Genomic DNA, 25,207 nt, shown 5'->3' on the forward strand with positions numbered 1-25,207 from the left:
ATCTGCCGCTATGGCAAGCCGTTTTAGCATTAAATACTCTTTGCTATACTAGTATGGCAAGCCGTTTTAGCATTCCATCCTTGTTTGTCTTTTATGTTCTAAAACATTCCTTCATTATTGTAATTATTGGTGTAAATAGTCGATCCGGAAGCTCACATTGTGTTGAACTATAGATCTGCTATTTTCAGAACTTATAAGTGACACTACCCAACAGCAAAATACTTACTGACCTACAATAATTTGTTAAAAGACTACTTTTTCCCCTTTTTTTTTTGACTAAAACTAGACTAAAACCTTTTTTACTTTGTCGACTAAAACTAGACTAAAACCTTTTTGACTTTTCGTCGACTAAAATTGGACTAAAACTATCACATATAGAAGTGACTAAAATTTGACTAAAACTAAAAAGCATTTTAGTCCAAAAGACTAAGACTAAGACTAAATCTAAGTTGGTTGTCAAAAACAACACTGCAAGGGACAAGATTAAATGAAAATATGAGTACACAAACAAGATGTTTATTTTCTCTATTATAGGTACAGCCATTTAAATTAGAGGCAACCACTGCATTTTTAAAGAATCAATAGTATAAATAAAAAATAACCGACACAGTTCTTTCTTAATCGTATAGTAGGGCTGCAACGATTAATCGAACGATGTTGTGAGGCGCGTTTAGTCAATGAAGCCGGTACTTTGAATCCCCATCACGTGCGTTCAGCTGGAGCGGCAATTCAAACACCCCGCCGTAAATCACTGACAAGCCACGCCAAATCGCGCTGAAAATCCCCATGGGGATTTACTACTAATCAAAGTACCGGCTTCATTGACTAAACGCGCCTCACAACATCGTTCGATTAATCGTGCAGCCCTATCGTATAGACAATAAATGCAGCCATAACCAAAGTAGGCTACTTTTTTAATATTCAAAGTGCAAATAGAGAACCAAATTTTTCAAGCATATACAGTATACTGCCCTCCAAAGGCAAAGCGCAGTAACTACACATTTGGTCAAAATTGAGTTAAGGCTTAAATTGGACTTTGTGACAGCTGTTTTGTCTTGTGGCAAAGTCTCCTGGTTCAAGTTTGTCCCGTTTCAGAGAAACGTTCAGAGAAACGAGAGTGCCAACATGTTTTGACTAGTTGTTGTAAACTTTGGAGGGCAGTATAGACAACTATACAACTTAGTATAGCCCACATACTAATAACAGCTTAGATATTGTAGGTAGCCTAATTTGCGTGCATTGGGGAGTCGATCTCTAAACGCGGGGTATTAAAATTTATTTTGAATGTGTGTGCGCGTTTTACTTTTGGTTTCGTTTTAACGGTCGCGCGTTGGACAGTATACTGAGACGGAGGCGCCAGAATCGTATCTGACAAATTGTGCGCTGTAGCACGAACTATAGTTTATTTCTTCAAAAGCAGATTGTGGTGACCTTTTAATTGTCCACAATCAAAAATCGTCATATCACACACCCCTAATTGCAAAGCAGTTTGTACAAATCTGGAACAGAGGTTGGGTGAGAGGAAAAAAAAAAGTCCAGTTCCTAGTTGAGCGGAGCACAGTGTTAGTGACAGGGAGTGATTGACGGCTAAAATCTTAAATCTGCATTAAAGGAAATAACGTAAAGCTGAAGTTTAAATGTTATGTAATGTTGGAGAGAACAGCGAACCTGTCGCTGTATCAGCTCACAGCAGTCTGTGCAGTAGTTAGACTAACAAACGTTTTGTAAAGAAATGAAACCAAGTCGCGCCACGACAATTTCTCGCACTCGCACAAATGCTCCCAGATATAATTTGAGGTCGCGCAGGTTAAATTTTGGGAGCATATGCGACCAAAACGGTCGCAATTTCGAGCCCTGAGTTGACTAGTTAGTGTGGGTAATGTGTTGTGTGTAATTGATTGATTTCTCTCGAAAGCCTCAGGCTGAGGAAACAAAAGTGTTTAAGTGCCTCTATTCTTCACATTGTGTCTGAGAGGAGCAGCTGTAGCCGGAGGACATTTCTTCTCTAGAGAGACTATGACACATCAGTGCTTGCCTGCATAGACGAAATATGTAGATATTTATTCATGTACATATGAACACTGTTCCAAAACCTGTTATCATCATTAATTGTAATAATATAAATAAAATGGTATAATTTAAATTCATTATGTTAATAAGTAATACATAATTTATTTATTTTTTTATTTAATGCATAATATTTTATTTAAATTGTATATTATAAAATTGCATTGCAAGAAGATCAGACAGTGGATGATTAAAAATAAATATTTGTTGTAATTATATTTCATTTAATAGCAAATAGTATAAATATCAATATGATTAAAATCAGTGTTGATGTATCAGTGTTGATGTATTAGTAAATTTGTATTTGTATTTTTATGTAATCTGATTGATTGTAAATGTTTCTGGAGTTTAAGAACCATTATATATAAATAATAAATGTATATTTGTGAATTTGTATATTTGCATTTATAATAATAATAATAATAATAATAGTAATAATAATATTATTATCCTTATTATAATAGTAAAAAAATATGCTTAATAATAATAACAATATCAATGAAAATGCAATAATATATAATATAATTTGCATTAATTGTAATAGTAATAAAAATAATAATTTAAATGATAGTATGTTTGAATAGTGATTTTATTATTTTTATTAGTTAGTTTTTAAATGTTATTATTCTATTATTTTTATTTTATTGTATCGTGATTTGAATCTATTTTTAAATATTATTTTAAATTTTAATGTAATTAAATTTTTTTTGTAATATTTTATTTTATATTACTTTTATTTTGTGTTTAAATGTTATTTTATTTATATTGTATTGTGATTTTAATCTATTTTTACATTTTCATGTATTTAAAATTAAATTCGATTTGATTTTGTTTTATTTTAGGCTTTATTTAATTTTTTTTAAATAATATTTTTAGTTTTTTTAAATATTTTTTTATTTTATTTTATTTTTAAATGTTATTCTGTTCAGTTCTTTTATTTTATTTATATTCTATTGAGTTGTTAATTTAATTAAATTTTATTTTATGGTCATAGACATTAATTATCATCACACTTTAATATGCATACTAAAACATTCTTAAAACATTTTATTTTATTTTATTTTATTTTTAAATGTTATTATTCTGTTCAGTTCTTTTATTTTATTTATGTTGTATTGAGTTTTTAATTTAATTTTATTTTATGGTCATAGACATTAATTATCATCACACTTTAATATGCATACTAAAACATTCTTAAAACATTTTATTTTATTATTTTATTTTATTTTATGGTCATAGACGTTAATTATCATCACACTTTGATATGCATTATAAAACCTTGAGAGTTGTTTTTATATAATATTATAATTGCAATAAAAATGTAATTTAATTTGCCTTAGTGATAAAAATGATAATTTAAATAGTGCTAATAATTTCATTATATATTATTATTGTTCTTTTATTTAATCATATAAAACACTTTGCATAAGTTGACTAATAATTTAAATATAAAATAAAATGTAAAAAATATATAAAATATAGTACAGTAGAAAATAACAACTGTGTAAGCGGCCCCTAAAAAGGCAGCTGCCTATGTAGGCAGTAAACAGCAAGGCAGCTCACTAGGTTTTGTTACAGTGAGCAGTGAGCATGCTGGGAAACACAAATGGGCGTTTTGGACACAGAGGCAGTAAAAAGTCACGTAGGTCAGCGATGATTTGCAGTGGGGTTGGTAAACAGCCTCTGCTGAAGGAAATGAGTGTGGGATTTGCATATTAATGAGGCTGCAGTGGCTCCTCCCCCTCGAGCCTCTGCACTGGCCTTTCCTGACTCCGTCGGCTCAGTCGCTTCTCTGAGGCACAGCCGCACAGGAGCCATCTGTCTCCTCCGAGATCACTTCAGACTCAGGACGGGACAGGATCTGGATTCCTAGGGCGTCTGCAGGCCTCTGTGTGGATAGTGGATAGATCTGCGTGTCAGGACGCTGTGGATTATTGTTGTGTGTCCTGAAGCAGGCCGGTGTCTGGGCGTGTGGCGGGACGTTGCTGGTCTCATGAGGGTGTTTGAGAGCGGTGGGTGCTGGCTGACCCTCAGCTCGGCCTCAGACAGACAGTCAGCCTCGTACATGGAGAAAAGACGCTGCAGTCCATTCCCTTTATGCTGGGCCGCAGGTACACGTCTGTTTGTTTACTGCTGTGTGCTGCTGCTTAGTGTTTGTGTGTCACAGTTTGTAGTGCCATGCAGTCTGTCATGTTTTTGTAGTTGGAAGTGTTTTGACACGAGCGTTTTTGCTTATTATATTTCTCAAAGACATGAGCTTCATTTTATTTAGTTTTATTGTATTATTAGTTTTGTAATTTTTTTTTTTTTGTTATTTTTATATTACTCTATTTTATTATTTTTTATTATAGTTTTTTTAAAAATCTGTTTTCATTTTATTTTATATTTTGTAATTTTTTTAAATCTATTTTTTTAATAAATTTTTATTTTGTATTTAGTTTTGTTTTATCTTGATTTTTAATTTTGTTTTGTTTTTGTATTTGTTTCTTGTTTTCAATCAGTTTTTTGCTTTAATGTATTTTATTTTATATGATTTATCTTAATTTAGTTTTTTCATTTGTCGTGCTTTATATTTGTTGTTTGGTTTTATTTTATTATATCTTATTTTTGATAAAATAAAATATAATCTTATGTATTTTTTATATTATTTGTATTTTTAGTTTGTAAATGTTATTATTTTATACTATTTTATGTTTTTATTTTGTATTTTTGAACTTGTTTTAAATTCTATTTCAAATTTCAGTCTATTTAAAATCAGATATTATTTTAATTTGTTTTATCTTAGGTTTTATTTTATTTTTTAATTATATTTTTGTTTTATACTATTTGTATTTTAATAAGTGTTTAAATGTTATTTTCTATTCTATTTTATTTTGGTTTTCTTGTTTTGTATTTATTTTAACATTCTGTTGTTTTTTTGCTTTAGGTTTTATTTTATTTTTTAGTTATATTTTTGTTTTATATTATTTGTATTTTGTTTAGTTTTTAAATGTTATTTTCTATTCTATTGTATTTTGTTTATATTGTTTAGTATTTTTAATCTATTTTTAAATTCTATTTCAAATTTCAATCTATTTAAAATGTAGTTTAATTTAAATATTTTTTGTTTTATTTTATTTTTTAATTATATTTTTTGGTTATATTTTTTAAATTTAATTTAGTTTTTAAATATTATTATTCTATTTTATTTTGTTTTTATTGCTTTGTGTTCTATTCTATTTTTGGTCTTTATTGCATTGTTTTTAATATAATTTAAAATTCTGTTTTAAATTGTAATCTATTTAAAATCTAATTTTATTTAATTTTTTATTATATTTTTGGTAATATTCTATTTTATTATGTTTTGAAATTTTATTATTCTGTTCTATTTTAGATTTTTATTGTATTGTGTTTTGATTTTTTATTATTCTATTTTATTTTAGATTTTTCATTGTGTTTAATTTATTTTTGAATTGTATTTTAAATTTTAATCTATTTTTAAGATCAATTTTATAATTATTTTTTTATTTATCACACTTTGATATGCACTAAAACGTTCTTAAAACATAATTTACAATATTATTTATAAAATATTTTTGTTTGTTTTAAGCAATATCATAAAACAGATTTTTTTTGCCTTAATTTGTGAAGGAGATTTAATTTCTCTCTCTGTGTGTGTGTGTGTGTGTGTGTGTGTGTGTGTGTGTGTGTGTGTGTGTGTGTGTGTGTGTGTGTGTGTGTGTGTGTGTGTGTGTGTGTGTGTGTGTGTGTGTGTGTGTGTGTGTGTGTGTGTGTGTGTGTGTGTGTGTGTGTGTGTGTGTGTGTGTGTGTGTGCAGCACCTGCTCTTGACGCTGTCCATCAGTCAAACACTCATTCAGTCTTAATCTGATTGACTGTTGTGTGACTGACAGGCTAAACCATCTCAATGACTCTGTGCATATGTGTGTGTGTTCACTGTTTTAATGCATGTGTTCATCCAGGGAATCATGAAGAGACGAAATTTGATTTGAAAATGAAAAATATGCCTATTAATTTTAATTGGTTGATTTGATTTAGCTGCGTCAGTTCCTGGTTAAATTAATTGTAAGTCAACATTGCATGTCTCCGTGTTGATTCTTTCAGCTGCGGCTCATTACAGTAAACACATCAAATAATCCCGTAGCAAACACGCTCATTATATCTAAACTATTGATTCAGCCAGACTTCATTCATGCTTTCAGTTCACAGTTTCCGAGACTTAAAAGAAAAAGCTCTGTATAATTACATTAAATGCATAATTTTCACAGTCTATCTTGTGTTAAACAGCTGTTTGCTTTACTATTAAAGCCTTCAGGAGAATATGCGGTATCTTTTACAGCACTGGTCACCATTTATTTTTATACAAATGTAATTTTTACTAGTCATATGTCTCCATTGACTTCCATTCATTTTTAATTACAGAGCTCTACAACAGATTTTTTTTACTACTAAGAATTTCAATTACAGAGCTCTACAGTTTAATTATTACTAGTAACAATTCCATTTAGAGAGCTCTCTAATTCAATTTTTACTAATAAGAACTGAATTAGAACATAAACATATCTCTAAAAATTTAATTGTAGAGCTCTGTAATTGCATTTTTACTAGTAATAATTAAATTAGAGAGCTCTCTAATCGGAATTGTTACTAGTAAAAAACTGAATTAGAGAGCTCTGTAATTAAAATGATTACTAGTAAAAATTTATTTATAGAGCTCTCTAATTGTAATTGTTACTAGTAAGAATTGAATTGTAGTAAGCTCTCTAATTGTAATTCTTCTGCAATTAAAAATGAATGGAAGTCAATGAAGACATGACTAGTAAAAATTAATTTGTAGAGCTCTCTAATTAGAATTGTTACTAGTAAAAATGGAATTATAGAGCTCTCTAATTGAATTGTTACTAGTAAGAATTGAATTATAGAGCTCTCTAATTGAATTGTTACTAGTAAGAATTGAATTATAGAGCTCTCTAATTGAATTGTTACTAATAAAAATTGAATTATAGCGCTCTTTAATTGAATTGTTACTAGTAAAAATTGAATTATAGAGCTCTCTAATTGAATTGTTACTAGTAAAAATTGAATTATAGAGCTCTCTAATTGAATTGTTACTAGTAAGAATTGAATTAGAGAGCTCTGTAATTGGAATTGTTACTAGTAAAAATTGAATTATAGAGCTCTAATTGAAATTGTTACTAGTAAAAATTGAATTATAGAGCTCTCTAATTGAATTGTTACTAGTAAGAATTGAATTAGAGAGCTCTGTAATTGGAATTGTTACTAGTAAAAATTGAATTATAGAGCTCTAATTGAAATTGTTACTAGTAAAAATTGAATTATAGAGCTCTCTAATTGAATTGTTACTAGTAAGAATTGAATTGGAGAGCTCTGTAATTGGAATTGTTACTAGTAAAAATTGAATTATAGAGCTCTCTAATAGGCATTGTTACCAGTAAAAATGTAATTATAGAGCTCTCTAATTGGCATTGTTACCAGTAAAAATTGAATTATGGAGCTCTCTAATTGAATTTTTACCAGTAAAAATTTAATTATAGAGCTCTCTAATTGAATTGTTACCAGTAAAAATTGAATTATGGAGCTCTCTAATTGAATTGTTACAAATAAAAATTTAATTATAGAGCTCTCTAATTGAATTGTTACCAGTAAAAATTGAATTATGGAGCTCTCTAATTGAATTGTAACTAGTAAAAAATTTAATTATGGAGCTCTCTAATTCAGTTGTTACAAATAAAAATTGAAATATAGAGCTCTCTAATTGAATTGTTACTAGTAAGAATGCAATTACGACGAGTAACGCTTAGTATATTTTAGGCTAAAATGGCTTGCCATGCACTTGTTTACATTTAATATGCAATGTTGCATTAACAAAAAAAAAAGCATGTATGATAATTGTAAAATGAAGTTTGAAATGATGAAAAGATGAATTGTGATGTTGCTCTACAAGTTATAACTTCCTGTTTTTGATCAGGAACTGGAAGTTTAGACAGGAAGACATCTGTTTGATGTAAAATAATTAACCACAGTATCATTTTGATTGCATGATGTTTAGTGGCAGGTAAATCTGCAGACATTTCTGAAAACAGAGCTGAATATACAGGGGAAATACTGTTTGGTTGTTACTAAGAGTCTCAAACACACACATAAAAACGTCCTTGTCACATCAGTGACTCGTTCTTCCTCAGAAGTATCGTCGTAGGAGTCTGGGATGTTGTAAACAGCAGTGTTTCCCAGCAGACTGATGTAAACCTGTCACGCTGACTCACACTCGCTGTGTCAATCAGATCAGCTGGTTGTTTTTGTGTGCGGTACCCATCAGACTGTGCTTTAGTGAGAATAAAACCAGTACTATCTGGAAATTGCAGAGCATGTTGTTATCATCAAATCTAATGCACACTGAGTGCTCTTTATTTTGTTTTAAGGGTGCACTAGAACATGCTCTCATGCTTGGTGGTTCGAAAAATGCATTATTTTTCATATAATTTACATTATTACGATAACTTTCTCCCCAGGCTGGCACAAATGGCTCAATTAGTTCCGGGTTTGATGAAGCTCCGCCTTCCAAAAACTAAATGTGTTGTGATTGGTTAGCAGTCCCACTGTGTTACGATTCAATCCTGCCACACCCCAAGTTCCGTGTACAACTGCCCGAGCTAGATTAAACTGATTCTTACGTTTTAACCCTCAAAGACCAAGACAGTTGCCCACGGCTAAAAATAACAATTGTTCTTAAATGTTTCATAACTTTTGAACCACTAATCCAATTTTTGCTTTAAAAAGTCTCATAATGCACAGAGTCTTTTCAGTGATATCGCATGTATTCAGATATTCAGAGGCTCTGTAGTGAGCGTGATTACGTCATCACATTTCCTCAGCACTGATTCGTCAGATGAAACCAATGCATTTCGGTGCTCTGAGCCAAACAGGAATGATTGTTGATGCTTAGTCCCACCCCTGTGCCCAGATTGGTTCAAACTGTCATCTATTCAACCAATAAACATAGGTTTTGGTCTTTTGAACCACTGATTAGCATGTTTCTTTGCAAATGCAAAGTGAAAGTAAAGTGTGTCTTGCGTGCATGGAAACAAACGCAAAATAAGACATTTGCATGACAGCATTCTTTGAAAAAGCACAGAAATAATCACGACAGAGCCCTTTGACATAACACAAACCAAAAACAAGAGTGAAACAGCAGTACATATGGGATAAAGCACTGGAATTTAGGTTTTGGCGTCACTAGGCGATGTCCCGGTAAAATAGATTCGGACGCAGACTACAGCCAGCAGATCCATCTATTTGGTTGTTATACTATGTAACTAATTCTTATATAGTTTGTAAAGATTATTTGCACTATTTTTTCTGTTGCACTTGGTATACTTCTCTCTCATTTTGTGTGTAGTTTGTGAATAATTTGGACTGTATATTTTTTTGTTGCACAAGACAATTTGTGCAATTGTTTTTACTTCCTACACTGTTCGTGTTTATTGTTCATACTCAATTAAGAATAAATTTATCTAAAAAAAGTAACTTTTTTTTTACTGTGTTTTGCTATTATATAACACTGTTTCTGCTTTGACTTTACTCCTGAAACATTTTTGGACCGGTCTATATTGTCAGTAAACTAAATTGGCCTGTTTTTCACTGAAAAGCGCCTAATACTGTTGTAATATATGGCTATAACTTGCTTGGGGAATGTTATATATAGACAAAATTTTATTTAGAAGTGTAAAACACCTAAATACTAATTTCTAAAGAAAAAAATATCCTTTTTTGTTTGAGTACACAGTAAAAAACCACCCAATTGTTGCTAGCGTTTGTCCTAAAATTCTGGAAATTCACTCATTTTTAGAGAAAACTGTCATTAAAATTGTCATTTTAAATTAGCTAGACGTAAAGTTAAATTGCGTTTATAATGATATACGACAATTGATGCTGACTGCTAGAATTGGTCTGAAAAACAAAACAAAAAGAAATGAACAGGTGCCTCAGGTGCTCCAAAAATGTTCTAGGTCTTTAATGGTTAAATATGGATATTTTTCTGTAGTCCAAAGGAGCTGTTCGTTGTAGTTCTTGAAAATGGATTTTTAAAAAAAAAAACTTAATCTCTCCCTTTGGAGTGGACTTTGAGATTTGTAACTTTGTAGATGTTTTTTATGCCCAAACCACACCACACACTGGCTAAAATTCAAAAAAGTGAAAAAGCACAATAGGACCCCTTTAACAGCATTTAAAGGAACACTCCACTTTTTTTGGAAATAGGCTCATTCTCCAGTTCCCCCCGAGTTAATAAGTTGAGTTTTACCGTTTTGAAATCCATTCAGCCGTTCTCCTGTTCTGGCGATATCACTTTTAGCATAGCTTAGCATAGATCATTGAATCCTATTAGACCAATAGCATCGCGTTCAAAAATGACCAACGAGTTTCCATATTTGTCTTATTTAAAACTTGACTCTTCTGTAGTTATATCGTGTACTAAGACCGGTGGAAATGCAAAGCTGCGAGTTTCTAGGCTGATAAGATTAGGAACTACACTATCATTCCGGCGTAATAGTCAAGGAAGTTTGCTGCCGTAATATGGCCGAAGCAGGCAGAGTATTATCAGAAATTAGTTCCCAGCTAGTTTAGCATTTGCACATGTGCTGCGTGGTATTACTGCTCCTGCTTCAGCCTTATTACGGCAGCAAACTTCCTTGACTATTACGCCGGAATGGGAGAGTAGTTCCTAATCTTATCAGCCTAGAAAATTGAAGCTTTGCATTTCCAAAAAAAGTGGAGTGTTCCTTTAATGTTGTGTTATTGTGGATGGATGCAGATGGTTGTTGTTCTTGTGTTTTGGGATTGATTTGTGTGTTGGTCTGATCCTCCCACTCTATTTCAATACATTTGCATGTGTGATGCATGTTAACATGTGGCTGAGAGCAGCCGTGTGTTCAGAGGTCACATGGGGTCACATGGGCGTCCCTCGTCTCCTAGCATCTCTTTTACTCTCTTCTTTGCTCTCATCTCTTCTCTTTTATTGGCCTTTGCTCTTATGTCATCTCATCTGGTAGGCTTTTTTGCTGTTTTCTTGCTAATTGTAGTCTCTTTTTTTCTCTCATCTTGTCTTTTCGGATATCTTCTCATTTTCTGTCATCTTGTTTGCTCTCATCTTGTTTCTTCTCATCTCAAATCTTTTCCCCTTCATCTAATTTCTTCATTGCTCTCTTGTCTTTTTGTGCTTATCTTTTTTTTCCATTTCATCTTGTCTCTTCTCATCTCTTTTTGGCTCTCGTTTCTAGGGTTGGGTAAAAAGCCTTCATTTGATTATCAGAAAAATTAAAACACACAAGAAGTTCAAAATGTTGAAATTGAGAGTTTTGGACTTATTTTTTCACTGAAATAAATGTTTTTGTTATTATACAGAGAGTAAAGTACTAAAAAAAGGTACAGTTGGGTGCCGGCACCGAATTTCAGGTACAGATACCTGTTAAAATGTCAATGGTACCCAACCCTAGTCATTTCTTTACTTCAGTGCTTTCTTCTCAGTGCTTCTCAATGCTTTTGTTGTTACTCTCATTACTCTCTTGTCCTCTCATTTCTTCTCTTTTGGTCTTATCTTGTTTCTTCCCTTCTCATTATGTCTTTTTTTGCTCTCATATCTACATCCTTTACTCTCTTCTTTGCTGTCATCTCTTTTCTCTACTTGTCCTTTGTAATCTTTTTTGGTATCGTCTTTTCTCTTTCGCTTTTTATTTGCTTTTCTTGTTTTGCTTTTCTTCTCATTTACTCTCCTGTCTTCTCATTTGTTCTCATCTTGTCTCTTTTCTTCACATCTATTTTTTTTGGCTCTCATCTCTTCTTTTCTCTCTTCTTATCTCCTTTTCCCATCTCGTCTTGTTTATTTTGCACTTATTTTCTCTTATTTCTTCTGTTGTGCTCTCATGTTGTCTTTTCTCTTCTTTTTTGCTCTCATATCATGTCATTTTGTTTCATTTCCTCTCTTTTTCTCTCATCTCTTCTGTCACTTGCATTTGGCATCGTTTAGTCTCTTCTTTGTTCTCATCTCTTTTTTCGTCTTCGTTTGCTCGCATGTTGTCAAGTCTTTTTGACTCTCATTTCTTCTTTTTCTTGCTTTTCTTCTATATTTGTCTTGTCTCTTCTTTACTCTCTTTTCCTCTCCTTTTACTCAATATTATTTTTAAAAATATGAAAATATAAAAACTGATAGAAAATAATGCCATATCTGTTTATTAATAATAATAATAATAATAATAACATAAGTTAGAACTACAGAACAGAAAATGTACTGAAATGCACAAATTAGTTTTATATTTTGTTTATTTATTTTTATGTTTTTTTTTAAAACATAAAACATAAATAAAAATAAACTAAAATGTGTCTATTTAAAATAATACATAAAAATAAGCAACAAGAAAAAATAAAGATCAATAGAAATAAATATAATATAATAATTTTATTTGAAATAATATTATTTTAAATAAAATAAAAATATAAAAACGGATAAAAATAATACCATTTATTTGTTTTTTATAATAATAATAATAATAATTAATAATAATAATAATAATAATAATAACATAAGCTAGAACTACAGAACAGAAAATGTACTAAAATGCACAAATTATTTGTTTATTTATTATTATTATTATTATTATTATTATTATTATTATTATGTTTATTTGATTAAAAACATAAAACCTAAATAAAAAAAAAACTAAAATGTGTCTCTTTAAAATAATACATAAAAATAAGCAACAAGAAAAAATAAAGATAAATCAATAGAAATAAATATAATATAATAATTTTATTTAAAATAATATTATTTTAAATAAAATAAAAATATAAAAACGGATAAAAATAATGCCATTTTTAATAATAATATTATTAATAATAATAATAACATAAGCTAGAACTACAAAATGAACAGAACAGAAAATGTACTAAAATGCACAAACTGTTTATTTATTATTATTATTTAAATTATTATTATTATTATTATTATTATTATTATTATGTTTATTTTATTAAAAACATAAAACCTAAATAAAAATAAACTAAAATGTGTCTATTTAAAATAATACATACAATAAGAAAAAAATAAAGATAAATAAAGTAAATATTATATATAATTATTATTTAATTGTTTAAAATAATATTATTATTATTATTTTAAATAATATAAAATATAAAAACTGATAAGAAAACTGATAATAATTGTTTTTTTAATAGTAGTAGTAATAATAATAATAATAATAATAATAATAACATAAGCTAGTGTGCAGAAAATGTACTAAAATTATTTTTATAATAATTTATTATTGTTATTTATTTAATATTAAAAACATAATACATAAATAAAAATGAACTAAAATCCATCTATTAAAAATCATACATAAAATAAAAAATATATAATGTATAACAGTGTTATTTAGAATAATATTATTATTTTAAATAATGTAAAAATATAAAAAATTGTTATTTATCCATTTTTTATTATTTAAAAAAATATAAGTTTTCTCTCATCTCTTTTCTTCATTGCCCTAATCTCATCTTTTCTTCTTTGTTGTCTTATTAAGTTGGCTTGGGAAAGCCAACTTACTGAAATCCTATTTAAACTTCTTCTTCTTCTTCTTCTTCTTCTTCTTCTTCTTCTTCTTCTTCTTCTTCTTCTTTTTCTGAGCGGAAAATTTTTGGACTCCTACTCCTCCTAGACCGTTCAAGCTACATACTCCAAACTCGGGTCAGATCTTCATACTGTTCAGACTTAGTGTGCTATATCTTTTCAGACTGTTTTGAGTTATGTTTTTTTTTTAAAAATTAATATTAAAAATCATAAAAAGGTCCCATAGACTTTCATTGACCAAAAGTCCATGTCTGTTTGAACTATGTGTAATGTAAACTGCTAGAAGCCATTGATATTCAATTAAGCTTTGAACTATCTATCTATCTATCTATCTATCTATCTATCTGTCTGTCTGTCTGTCTGTCTGTCTGTCTGTCTGTCTGTCTGTCTGTCTGTCTATCTATCTGTCTGTCTGTCTGTCTGTCTGTCTGTCTGTCTGTCTGTCTGTCTGTCTGTCTGTCTGTCTGTCTGTCTGTCTGTCTGTCTGTCTGTCTGTCTGTCTGTCTGTCTGTCTGTCTGTCTGTCTGTCTGTCTGTCTGTCTGTCTGTCTGTCTGTCTGTCTGTCTGTCTGTCTGTCTGTCTGTCTGTCTGTCTGTCTGTCTGTCTGTCTGTCTGTCTGTCTGTCTGTCTGTCTGTCTGTCTGTCTGTCTGTCTGTCTATCTATCTATCTATCTATCTATCTATCTATCTATCTATCTATCTATCTATCTATCTATCTATCTATCTATCTATCTATCTATCTATCTATCTATCTATCTATCTATCTATCTATCTATCTATCTATCTATCTATCTGCTAAAATCATGCTAGCAACTTGCTAGTCATGCTAAATAATGTTAAAATAATGCTAGCGACTTGCTAGTAATGTTAAAATCATGCTAGCGACTTGCTAGTAATGTTAAAATCATGCTAGCGACTTGCTAGTCATTGCTAAATAATGCTAAAATCATGCTACCGACTTGCTAGTAATGCTAAAATCATGCTAGCGACTTGCTAGTCATGCTAAATAATGCTAAAATCATGCTAGCGACTTGCTAGTCGTGCTAAAATCATGCTAGCGACTTGCTAGTCATGCTAAAAATCATGCTAGCGACTTGCTAGTCATACTACAATAATGCTAACGACCTGCTAGTCTTGCTAAAATCATGCTAGCTACTTGCTAGTCTTGCTAAAATTATGCTAGCGACTTGTTAGTTTTGCTAAAATCATGCTAGTGACTTGCTAGTCATGCTAAAATAATGCTAGCGACTTGCTAGTCATGTTAAAATAATGCTAAAATCATGCTAGCAACTTGCTAGTCATGCTAAAATAATGCTAAAATAAGGCTAGCGACTTGCTAGTCGTGCTAAAATCATGCTAGCGACTTGCTAGTTGTGCTAAAAATCATGCTAACGACTTGCTAGTCATACTACAATCATGCTAACGACCTGCTAGTCTTGCTAAAATCATGCTAGCTACTTGCTAGTCTTGTTAAAATTATGCTAGCGACTTGCTAGTTTTTTTGCTAAAATCATGCTAGTGACTTGCTAGTCATGCTAAAATAATGCTAGCGACTTGCTAGTCATGTTAAAATAATGCTAAAATCATGCTAGCAACTTGCTAGTCATGTTAAAATAATGCTAAAATAAGGCTAGCGACTTGCTAGTCGTGCTAAAATCATGCTAGCGACTTGCTAGTCGTGCTAAAAATCATGCTAACGACTTGCTAGTCATACTACAATCATGGTAACGACTTGCTAGTCTTGTTAAAATTATGCTAGCGACTTGCTAGTAATGCTAAAATCATGCTAGCGACTTGCTAGTCGTGCTAAAATCATGCTAGCGACTTGCTAGTCTTGCTAAAATTATGCTAGCGACTTGCTAGTAATGCTAAAATCATGCTAGCGACTTGCTAGTCATGCTAAAATCATGCTAGCAACTTGCTAGTTATGCTAAAAATCATGCTAGCGACTTGCTATTCATACTACAATCATGCTAACGACTTGCTAGTCATGCTAAATAATGCTAAAATCATGCTAGCGACTTGCTAGTAATGTTAAAATCATGCTAGCGACTTGCTAGTCATTGCTAAATAATGCTAAAATCATGCTAGCGACTTGCTAGTCATGCTAAATAATGCTTAAATCATGCTAGCGACTTGCTAGTCGTGCTAAAATCATGCTAGCGACTTACTAGTAATGCTAAAATCATGCTAGCGACTTGCTAGTCGTGCTAAAATCATGCTAGCGACTTGCTAATTATGCTAAAAATCATGCTAGCGACTTGCTATTCATACTACAATCATGCTAACGACTTGCTAGTCATGCTAAACAATGCTAAAATCATGTTAGCGACTTGCTAGTAATGTTAAAATCATGCTAGCGACTTGCTAGTCATTGCTAAATAATGCTAAAATCATGCTAGCGACTTGCTAGTCATGCTAAATAATGCTAAAATCATGCTAGCGACTTGCTAGTCGTGCTAAAATCATGCTAGCGACTTGCTAGTCATGCTAAAAATCATGCTAACGACTTGCTAGTCATACTACAATCATGCTAACGACCTGCTAGTCTTGCTAAAATCATGCTAGCGACTTGCTAGTCTTGCTAAAATTATGCTAGCGACTTGCTAGTTTTGCTAAAATCATGCTAGCGACTTGCTAGTCATGCTAAAATAATGCTAGCGACTTGCTAGTCATGTTAAAATAATGCTAGCGACTTGCTAGTCATGTTAAAATAATGCTAAAATCATGCTAGCAACTTGCTAGTCATGCTAAAATAATGCTAAAATAAGGCTAGCGACTTGCTAGTCGTGCTAAAATAATGCTAGCGACTTGCTAGTCGTGCTAAAAATCATGCTAACGACTTGCTAGTCATACTACAATAATGCTAGCGACTTGCTAGTTTTGTTAAAATCATGCTAGCGACTTGCTAGTCATGCTAAAATCATGCTAGCGACTTGCTAGTCATGCTAAAATAATGCTAAAATCATGCTAGCGACTTGCTAGTCATGCTAAAATAATGTTAAAATCATGCTAGCGACTTGCTAGTCATGTTAAAACCATGCTAGCGACTTGCTAGTCATGCTAAAATAATGATAGCGACTTGCTAGTCATGCTATAATAATGGTAAAATCATGCTAGCGACTTGCTAGTCGTGCTAAAATCATGCTAGCGACTTGCTAGTCATGGTAAAATCATGTTAGCGACTTGCTAGTAATGCTAAAATCATGCTAGCGACTTGCTAGTCATGTTAAAAATCATGTTAACGACTTGCTAGTCTTGCTTAAATAATGCTAGCAACCGCATAGCAACCACATAGCAACACCTTAGCAACCACCCTGGGTACCTTAGCAACCGCATAGCAACACCTTAGAATCTATTCACATTCAAACTATTTATATCTTCTAACTATTTATATCTATAAATCTTTCTATTTTCAAACTATTTATATCTATCTAGCCTATCTATCTTCAAACTTTATTAATCAAACTAAAACAATTTCAAACTGAAAACCTTTAAACTTTCTTTAAACTAAAAGCTTTTAAAACTAATTAAAACTTACTGGCTAGGCTTTCTCAAGCCAACTTAAAGTTTGCTAACAAACTTTTTATCTAGTTTTCTCTTACTATCCTCTTCTCATCTCATCTTGTCTCTTTTTTTCACTCACCTTTGATGATATTGTCTCTTCCCTAACTTCTCTTCATCTCATTACTTTTCTTCTGAATTTCTCTCATCTCATCTTATTTGCTCTCTTACTGTCTCATCTCAGCTCTTGTACTCTCATCTTTTGCTCTTAACTTCTTAGCTTCTGGTCATGCTGTGATATCTGTGTGTCTTTCTGGTTGGTTTCATCAGCGTGGTGTGTGTCTGTTATCGGACGGTTCCTCGTGTTCCTCTCCGTCTGCACGCTCAGCGTTTTCTCCGCTCAGACTCGCCTCATGCTGTCAGGAATGACTTAACTCCTAGATGACGGAAAACAGCAAAACCTCCATGCAATCGCCTGAAATGAGTCATTTTGGCAGGGCAGACAGTGTCGATGTGGTCGTTGGCCTGTGGAGCAGTTGAATTAGACTGAACTGTGACATTAGAGATTGGGAAATCATTAGAGATGCTAAATTCAGATTCGGCTGTGGTCGCTGCAGTTGCGTTCGCTGGCGATGTGAAGAGAGTTTTGTTCACAGTGACACGGCCGTTTCCATGCTGCTTTGGCTTGTGTTGGGAAATGATTTCATCAGCTTTATTATGGGAAATGAAATTCACCCAGAAAAGATTAGTTACCCATTAATAGTTGTTTCAAAACCATATGATATTTGAAATCTGGCACCACAGAGATGCATTACAGCTGGTTATATGTTTACGTTTATTCAGTTAGCATTGATTCATTTAAAGCAACTTACAAAAGAGGAAAATCTTATGCAATTTATTGTAGGAGCTAACAATATTCATAGTATACAATGCTAGATTTTACAGGATGATCCAAATTAGCAAATAAACTAGAACTGCAATGCAGAAAATGTATTGAAATGCATAAAATGTATTATTTATTTTAGTTTATGTCTTATAAAATTGATTTTGTTTTATAAAAACATCATAAATAAATACAAATAAACCTAAATGTATCTATTGAAAATAATAAATAAACAATAAAAAATATATATACAACATAAAAAATAAATAAAATAAAACTAAAATTGATCTATTTAAAATAAAAAATAAATTTGATTAAATATTAAAAACCATAATAAATGAATATACAAATGTATCTATTTAAAAATGATAAATAAAAAACTAAATATACAACAACATAAATAAAAATAAACAAATTAGTCTATTTAAAATAAATAAGCTAAAATAAATTAAATATAAAACAACATAATACATAAATAATAATGAACTAAAATGTATATATGTAAAAATGCATAAAATAAGCAAAAATAAATAAACATGTAATCATTTTATTTCAAATAGTATTTTTTTTTAATAAAAAAGAAATAAAAACTGATAGCAAATAATGCCATATGTCTGTTTTTAAAAATAATTATAATATTAATAATAATAATAACAATAACATAAGGTGGAACTACAGTAAAGAAAATGTACTGAAATGCACATTTATTTTATTTATTTATTATTGTTATATTTATTTTATTTAATGTGAAAAACATGATACATAAATAAAAATGAACTTAAAAGTATCTATTTAAAATAATACATAATAATAAAAAATAAGCAATAGTAAAAAATAAAGATAAATAAAATATAATGATTTTAAAATAATATTATTTAAAATAATATTAAAATATGAAAACCGATAGTAAATAATGCAATTTATCTATTTTTTTATAATAATAATAATAATAATAATAATAATAATAATAATAATAATAATAATAATAATAATAATAACATAAGCTTGAACTACAGTACAGAAAATGTACTGAAATGCACAATTATTTTATTAACTGTTTTGTTTAATGTTATATATATAATAAAATAATACATAAATAAATAATGCATAATGTAAAAAATAATAATGTTATTTTATTAATTTTTATTAATCAATTAAATGTAAGCGTATCCATTATTTTTTTGTTCATTATTTTAAAAGGATAAATAGGATTTATAGTTATAGCCTGTTGTGGTTAGGAATTAGTTAAGAGCTATCAAATACGTTTTGGTCACTGTAATTAAAATAAATAAATGTAATTATTGTATTGCATTTAAATGCAACGTTCATGTTAAATACAAACTGTTTTAAACTAAGTTGTAAGCAGATCTTGTAATCTTTGTCCTATTTGTTGTGAAAATGAGCAAAGGGGTGTGTCCCATCTTAAGCCACGCCCCCACACACCTGGATGGCAGGTGGGTCTGCGTAATATGATGAGACATCAGTAATATGCAGGCAAACATGACTCACACTCAGCTTTGACTGGAGCGATGAGACCTTACTGTATGTGAGAGGAAGAGGATCGGCTGTTGTTCGTGGCAAAGCGTGTCGTGTCAGATATTCCAGAGTCGTAACAGGCACAGACGTGTGTCGGGGATTTCTGTGCGCCGCACGTCTCTCCTCATGTTCCTCGACAGAGATGGATGTCTGTCGCACGACTTTGCTTTACCGTGCGTTTGCTGGCCGTTTCTCCTCAGAGGTAGGACTGTAGACTCTTAGGATTTGACTTCAGAGACCTCTATTTACGTTAAAGTTTAGGAAGAAATTAATAGTTTTATTCAGCAAGGATGCATTAAAGTGACATTTATGATGGTACAAAAGATTTCCTTCTTTTAACCTTTCTGTTCATCAAAGAAAGGACTTCATTCATTCAGAAAGGTTTGATGATGAACTGTAACTCTTATCGTGAGGTCACTACAGGACATTGAACTTTTACTAAGTGTTTAATAAGTTACTTTGGCATCAAAAAGCGTCTTGTGAAAGACTTCTGACTCTCTGAACGTTTTGGTGTTTGTTGATTGTACGAGGCAGACGGACTGTGCTGTGTTTGGATAGTGTCTTTGTGTTATACATGACTCTGAGGGTGTAACGACTCTTTCACTGATGTTTTGATGTGTTTGTGTGTCTTTTCAAGAACATGTCTGGATATATATAGAAAATAATGTTTATTATTATTTCACCCTAAAACCAAAAGAAACAGATTATATGTTGTATAAAGTACATAAAGACTGTATTGAAACTAAATCTCTTGACAACCATTATAACTTTTTTGCACTGTGACTTTATTTTCTTATTACTGGAATGTGTCCAAAATGTTTTGACATTTTTATATATGCATATATATTTTTACATAAACTTGCCAGTTTTATATATATATATATATATATATATATATATATATATATATATATATATATATATATATATATATATATATATATAACGCGCTGCGTTAACGTGAAACTCTTATTGTGCGATAAAAAAAATATCGCCGTTAATCTATTCTCAAATTTGGGTTGGGAGCTGGGTCTAAACTACGCAAGCTATGATGACTTTCACCTTGATAGTTTAACGCGGATGTATACCGAAGACTATAGAATATGGTCGCGCGTTTACGTCTCCTCCGCCAAAACACAGACGGGATCACGTCGTCCTCCATTCATAAAAACCGAATCTACTATAGCGCGAAATGCCACGTAAATTCGTAGTTTTTTGGATTCATAAATCAAATGTTGGTCTGTCACTTAATTCAAATCGCGATATGGACTAGTGTCTGTGAAAACTGAAATGCAAAAAGACCGTTTTAATTTGAATCCGTTTGCCTAGCTGTATGTATGCATTGCGGAGACGAGCTTTTACTACACGCATACTGAAACACACGTGACGCTCCCGGTAATTTTTGGCATTTTCATCTCACATGAACAGATAAACTCAATCTCCCAAACTGCTATGAGTGTCACTTTTACCGTTTCATTTGAGAAAACTAGCATCATATCATACTGTACACACAGAAACTTCACGGCAACCTGTCAAAATAAAAGTACGGTGTAACATGTAATGGGTTGGGTAGGTGTTGACGTTAAAAAAAACCACAATCTAATAGGTAGAAAAAATTATTTCATTGTTAGTTAGTTAGTAAACACAAGTACATCTAATTGAACATAATTTATTTTCATCAACAAATTATAGAACAGCTTTATGAGCTTTATGATCCATTCTCAAAGACTTACTTTTAGTCATTATTTGGGTAGCACACATATTCTGAATGCCTTCAGCAGAATTCAAATTAGCCATTTTAATCTAGATTAATCTAGATTAATTCCAAGATTTAATCTAGATTAAAAAAAATTATCTATGCCCACCCCTAATATATATATATATATATATATATATATATATATATATATATATGTATGTAAAAATGCATATACATATAAAAAACATTTTTTAAATGTTTTGTTTGAATATAATTTTGTATATTTATAAAAATTTATATAATGTATGTAAATATACAAAAATGATTTATATATTTATTGTTCATGCAAAATTGTATATAAATATATAACAAATAAATATATTTATTTTTAATAAAATTTATGATTTGTATATTTAGAAAATATTTTATATAAATAAACAAAAAAATTGAAATAATTTATATTTTAATAATAATAATAAATACATTTATATATATGTGACCCTGGACCACAAAACCAGTCATAATGTGAATTGGTCCATGCATCACATGAAAGCTGAATAAATAAGCTCTCTATTGATGTATGGTTTGTTAGGATAGGACAATATTTGGTCGAGATACATCTATTTGAAAATCTGGAATCTGAGGGTGCAAAAAAATCTAAATACTGAAAAAATTACCTTTAAAGTTCTCGAAATTAAGGTCTTAACAATGCATATTACTAATCAAAAATTACATTTTGATATATTTATAGTAGGAATTTTACAAAAAAATCTTCATGGAACATGATCTTTACTTAATTTCCTAATGATTTTTGGCATAAAATAAAAATCAATAATAGTTTAGTCGACTCAAAAAGGTTTTGTCAACTTAAACTGTTAAGTTGTACAAAGTAATGACTCAAGTTCAACTTAATTAAATTCAACTTAAATTCAACTTGACTCAACTTAAAATTTTAAGGCAGCTGGGTATCTTACCCAGCTTTTAAGTTTGACAAACCAAGTCAACTCAAATATCTAAGTCACCACTTAAAACAACTTTTTAGCACAGTCAACTCAAATAAGTTTAGTCAACTTGAAATGTTAAGGCAACAGGGTAACAAATTATTTTGAGCTGTCTCAACAATTTTTTTACAGTGCATTCCATATGTGTGTGTGAAAATAAATAAATAAATATATATATATATATATAATTTCCTGTGGTAAATGTCAGCATGTCTCAGATCTGTATAGTGTTTAACCTGAACTAGTATTTGAAGCTCTGTATCTCAGATCTAACTGTGAAAGGACTCATTGTTTATCTTTTATTAGATTAGCTTTCTATTAAACTTACAACAGGAAGCACACAGTGAGTTGCGTAAGTGTGCTGCTGTGTGTATTTGTTCTTGCACGTTTGTTTATCTGTGCGGCGGGTGTGTTTCATATTTGTGATGGTGATAAGCAGCAGATAAGCGCACTTCTGGGATTGCTGGAATGCTGCTGATGGGAATGTGCCGTGATCCGCCGCTTCGTCTCCTCAAAACCGCTCAAATATCAGTCCTTCCCAGCATCCAGCTGTCCTGCGTCTGTTATGGAGTTTAATATATGATTAGAAGAATAATTGAATGTCAAGTTAACCAGCTTAACAAACCCATAACTCTCCACTTTACTCAAGATGGTTTGCCAACCCTTCTACAGCAATTTTCAGCTGGAAACACTGCTGGTCAACCACCGAAACCAGACTTAACTACTTAGAATGATGTTTAGTCTTCTGCTTGATGTGTGAAACCTTTAATGATGCTGGTTTGTTGCTCCTGATGTATCTGAGTCCATGAATGGAAGCTGATTTGCTGCTCATTGAGGTGTCTGCTGTTTCATCTGCTCATATATTACGCCTCTTCATTTCATGAGTAAATGTATCACACAGTTCACGCTTCGCCATATTTCAACGTCTGGCTTTCGAGCCGCTTCACACACCAAGACGAGCGAGAAATGTCCTCAGATTCAATCAGAGGTGTGAGAAATTGTGAGAGGCCTTTAGTAAGTTCTTCCTAGATAGGAAACTGTTCATTTTCATTTTTATTGCCTGTCTGGTTAAATTCAAAATCGTGATGCAAGATTTTGGGGGAAAAAAGTCTAATTGCAATTTTTTCTGATAAAAGCTTTGATTGTGGTTTAGAAAATTGCAATTTTTTTCTAGGTGTGCTGTGTTTGTTTGCAGCAGTGGCATTTTAGTATAATTGAGAAACTATCATAGTTTTTATTCATAGTTTGATTTTTTTTTTTGGAATATTTATATTTTTATTTATATATATGTATATGTATATGTATTTTTTTTTAAATTATTTATTTATTTATGTTTTATAACTATGGTATATAATTTTAGCTTTTAGTACATCAAGTTAAACTCGATAAAAATGAGAAATGTTTTCTTGAATAAGAATAACAGAAACAGTTTATTTTGTTTTAGTTAACGTTTGCTTTATTCCAAGTAACAATTGTTTTAATAGGTTTAGTTAAGTATAATAACCCTGAATGTACAATTTAGCTAAAACTGTGATTATATATAATAATAAAAAAAATTATAATAATAAATGTTTATTCTTTTATTTGTATTTATATTATCAGTGTTATTTAAATTCTTCTTCTTATTATTATTATTACTATTTGCTCTGTACATAAATACAAATATGTAACAAAATAAGAAGAAATATATTTTATTGTAAAATAAGAAAACAGAAAAATTATTGCATTTTTAATATTTAATATAATATTTTAAGAAAAATTGTAATAAAAATACATGTATTACTTTATATTAAAATACTAATATTTATGGCTGTTGTAATGTTTCCTTGAATAAGAATAGTAGAGTTTCTTTTTAATATTTTATTTTATTTCAGGTAATGTTTACTTTTATTTCAAGTAACAATTTTTTAATGGTTTTAGTTTTAAGTATAATCCTGATTGCACAATTGTACTAAAACTGTATGATTAATAATAATAATAATAATAATAATAATAATCATAATAATAAATTATTATTATTATTATTATTATTATTATTTATTCCTTTATTTTTATTAATATTATCAATGTTATTTTAATTTATTATTACTATTTGCTCTGTACATAAATACAAATATTTAACAAAATAAGAAGAAACATTATATGTGACCCTGGACCACAAAACCAGTCATAAGGTTAAATTTGACAAAACTGAGATATATACATCATATGAAAGCTCAATAAATAAGCTTTCTATTGATGTATGGTTTGTTAGGATAGGACAATATTTGGCCGAGATACATCTATTTGAAAATCTGAAATCTAAGGGTGCAAAAAATCTAAATACTGAGAAAATCACCTTTAAAGTTGACAAATTAAGTTCTTAGCAATGCATATTACTAATCAAAAATTACATTTTGACAGGTTTACAGTAGGAATTTTACAAAAAATCTTCATGGAACATGATCTTTACTTAATTTCCTAATGATTTTTGGCATAAAAGAAAAATCAATAATTTTGACCCATACAATGTATTTTTGGCTATTGCTACAAATATACCCCAGCGACTTAAGACTGGTTTTGTGGTCCAGGGTCACATATTTCATTGTAAAATAAGAAAAGAAAATGAATGCATTTAAAAAAATATATATATATTTATTATAATATTATAGTATTTTAGGTTTTAAATTATACTAAAAATAAGAATATTACTTTATATTACAATACTAATATTTATGGCTTAATTTTGTCTTTTTTGTTTTACACTAAACCAAGTGTAAATGTTATTTTGCCATAAAACTGCAGTCACATCTTAAATCTTTTTTATTTTCACTCTTTTTTGATGCTGTAAACACTGGTGCCTCTCTTCGCTCTGAAACATGATGCAATTATATTTATT

The 25,207-nt window shown here is 30.4% G+C and overlaps 1 protein-coding gene across 1 annotated transcript in view; it reads left to right on the forward strand.

Moving 5' to 3' along the window:
• Positions 1–3,941: 3,941 nt before the first annotated feature.
• LOC141289726 (focal adhesion kinase 1-like) overlaps positions 3,942–25,207 on the forward strand; it is a 31,168-nt gene continuing 9,902 nt past the window's right edge. The window contains exon 1 of the mRNA XM_073821904.1: positions 3,942–4,178. Coding sequence (XP_073678005.1) covers positions 4,061–4,178 — 118 coding nt within the window. The 5' untranslated portion in view covers positions 3,942–4,060. The remainder of the gene's footprint in view (positions 4,179–25,207) is intronic.

The sequence above is a fragment of the Garra rufa genome, chromosome 17 (assembly GCF_049309525.1).
Source record: "Garra rufa chromosome 17, GarRuf1.0, whole genome shotgun sequence".
NCBI lineage: Eukaryota > Metazoa > Chordata > Actinopteri > Cypriniformes > Cyprinidae > Garra > Garra rufa.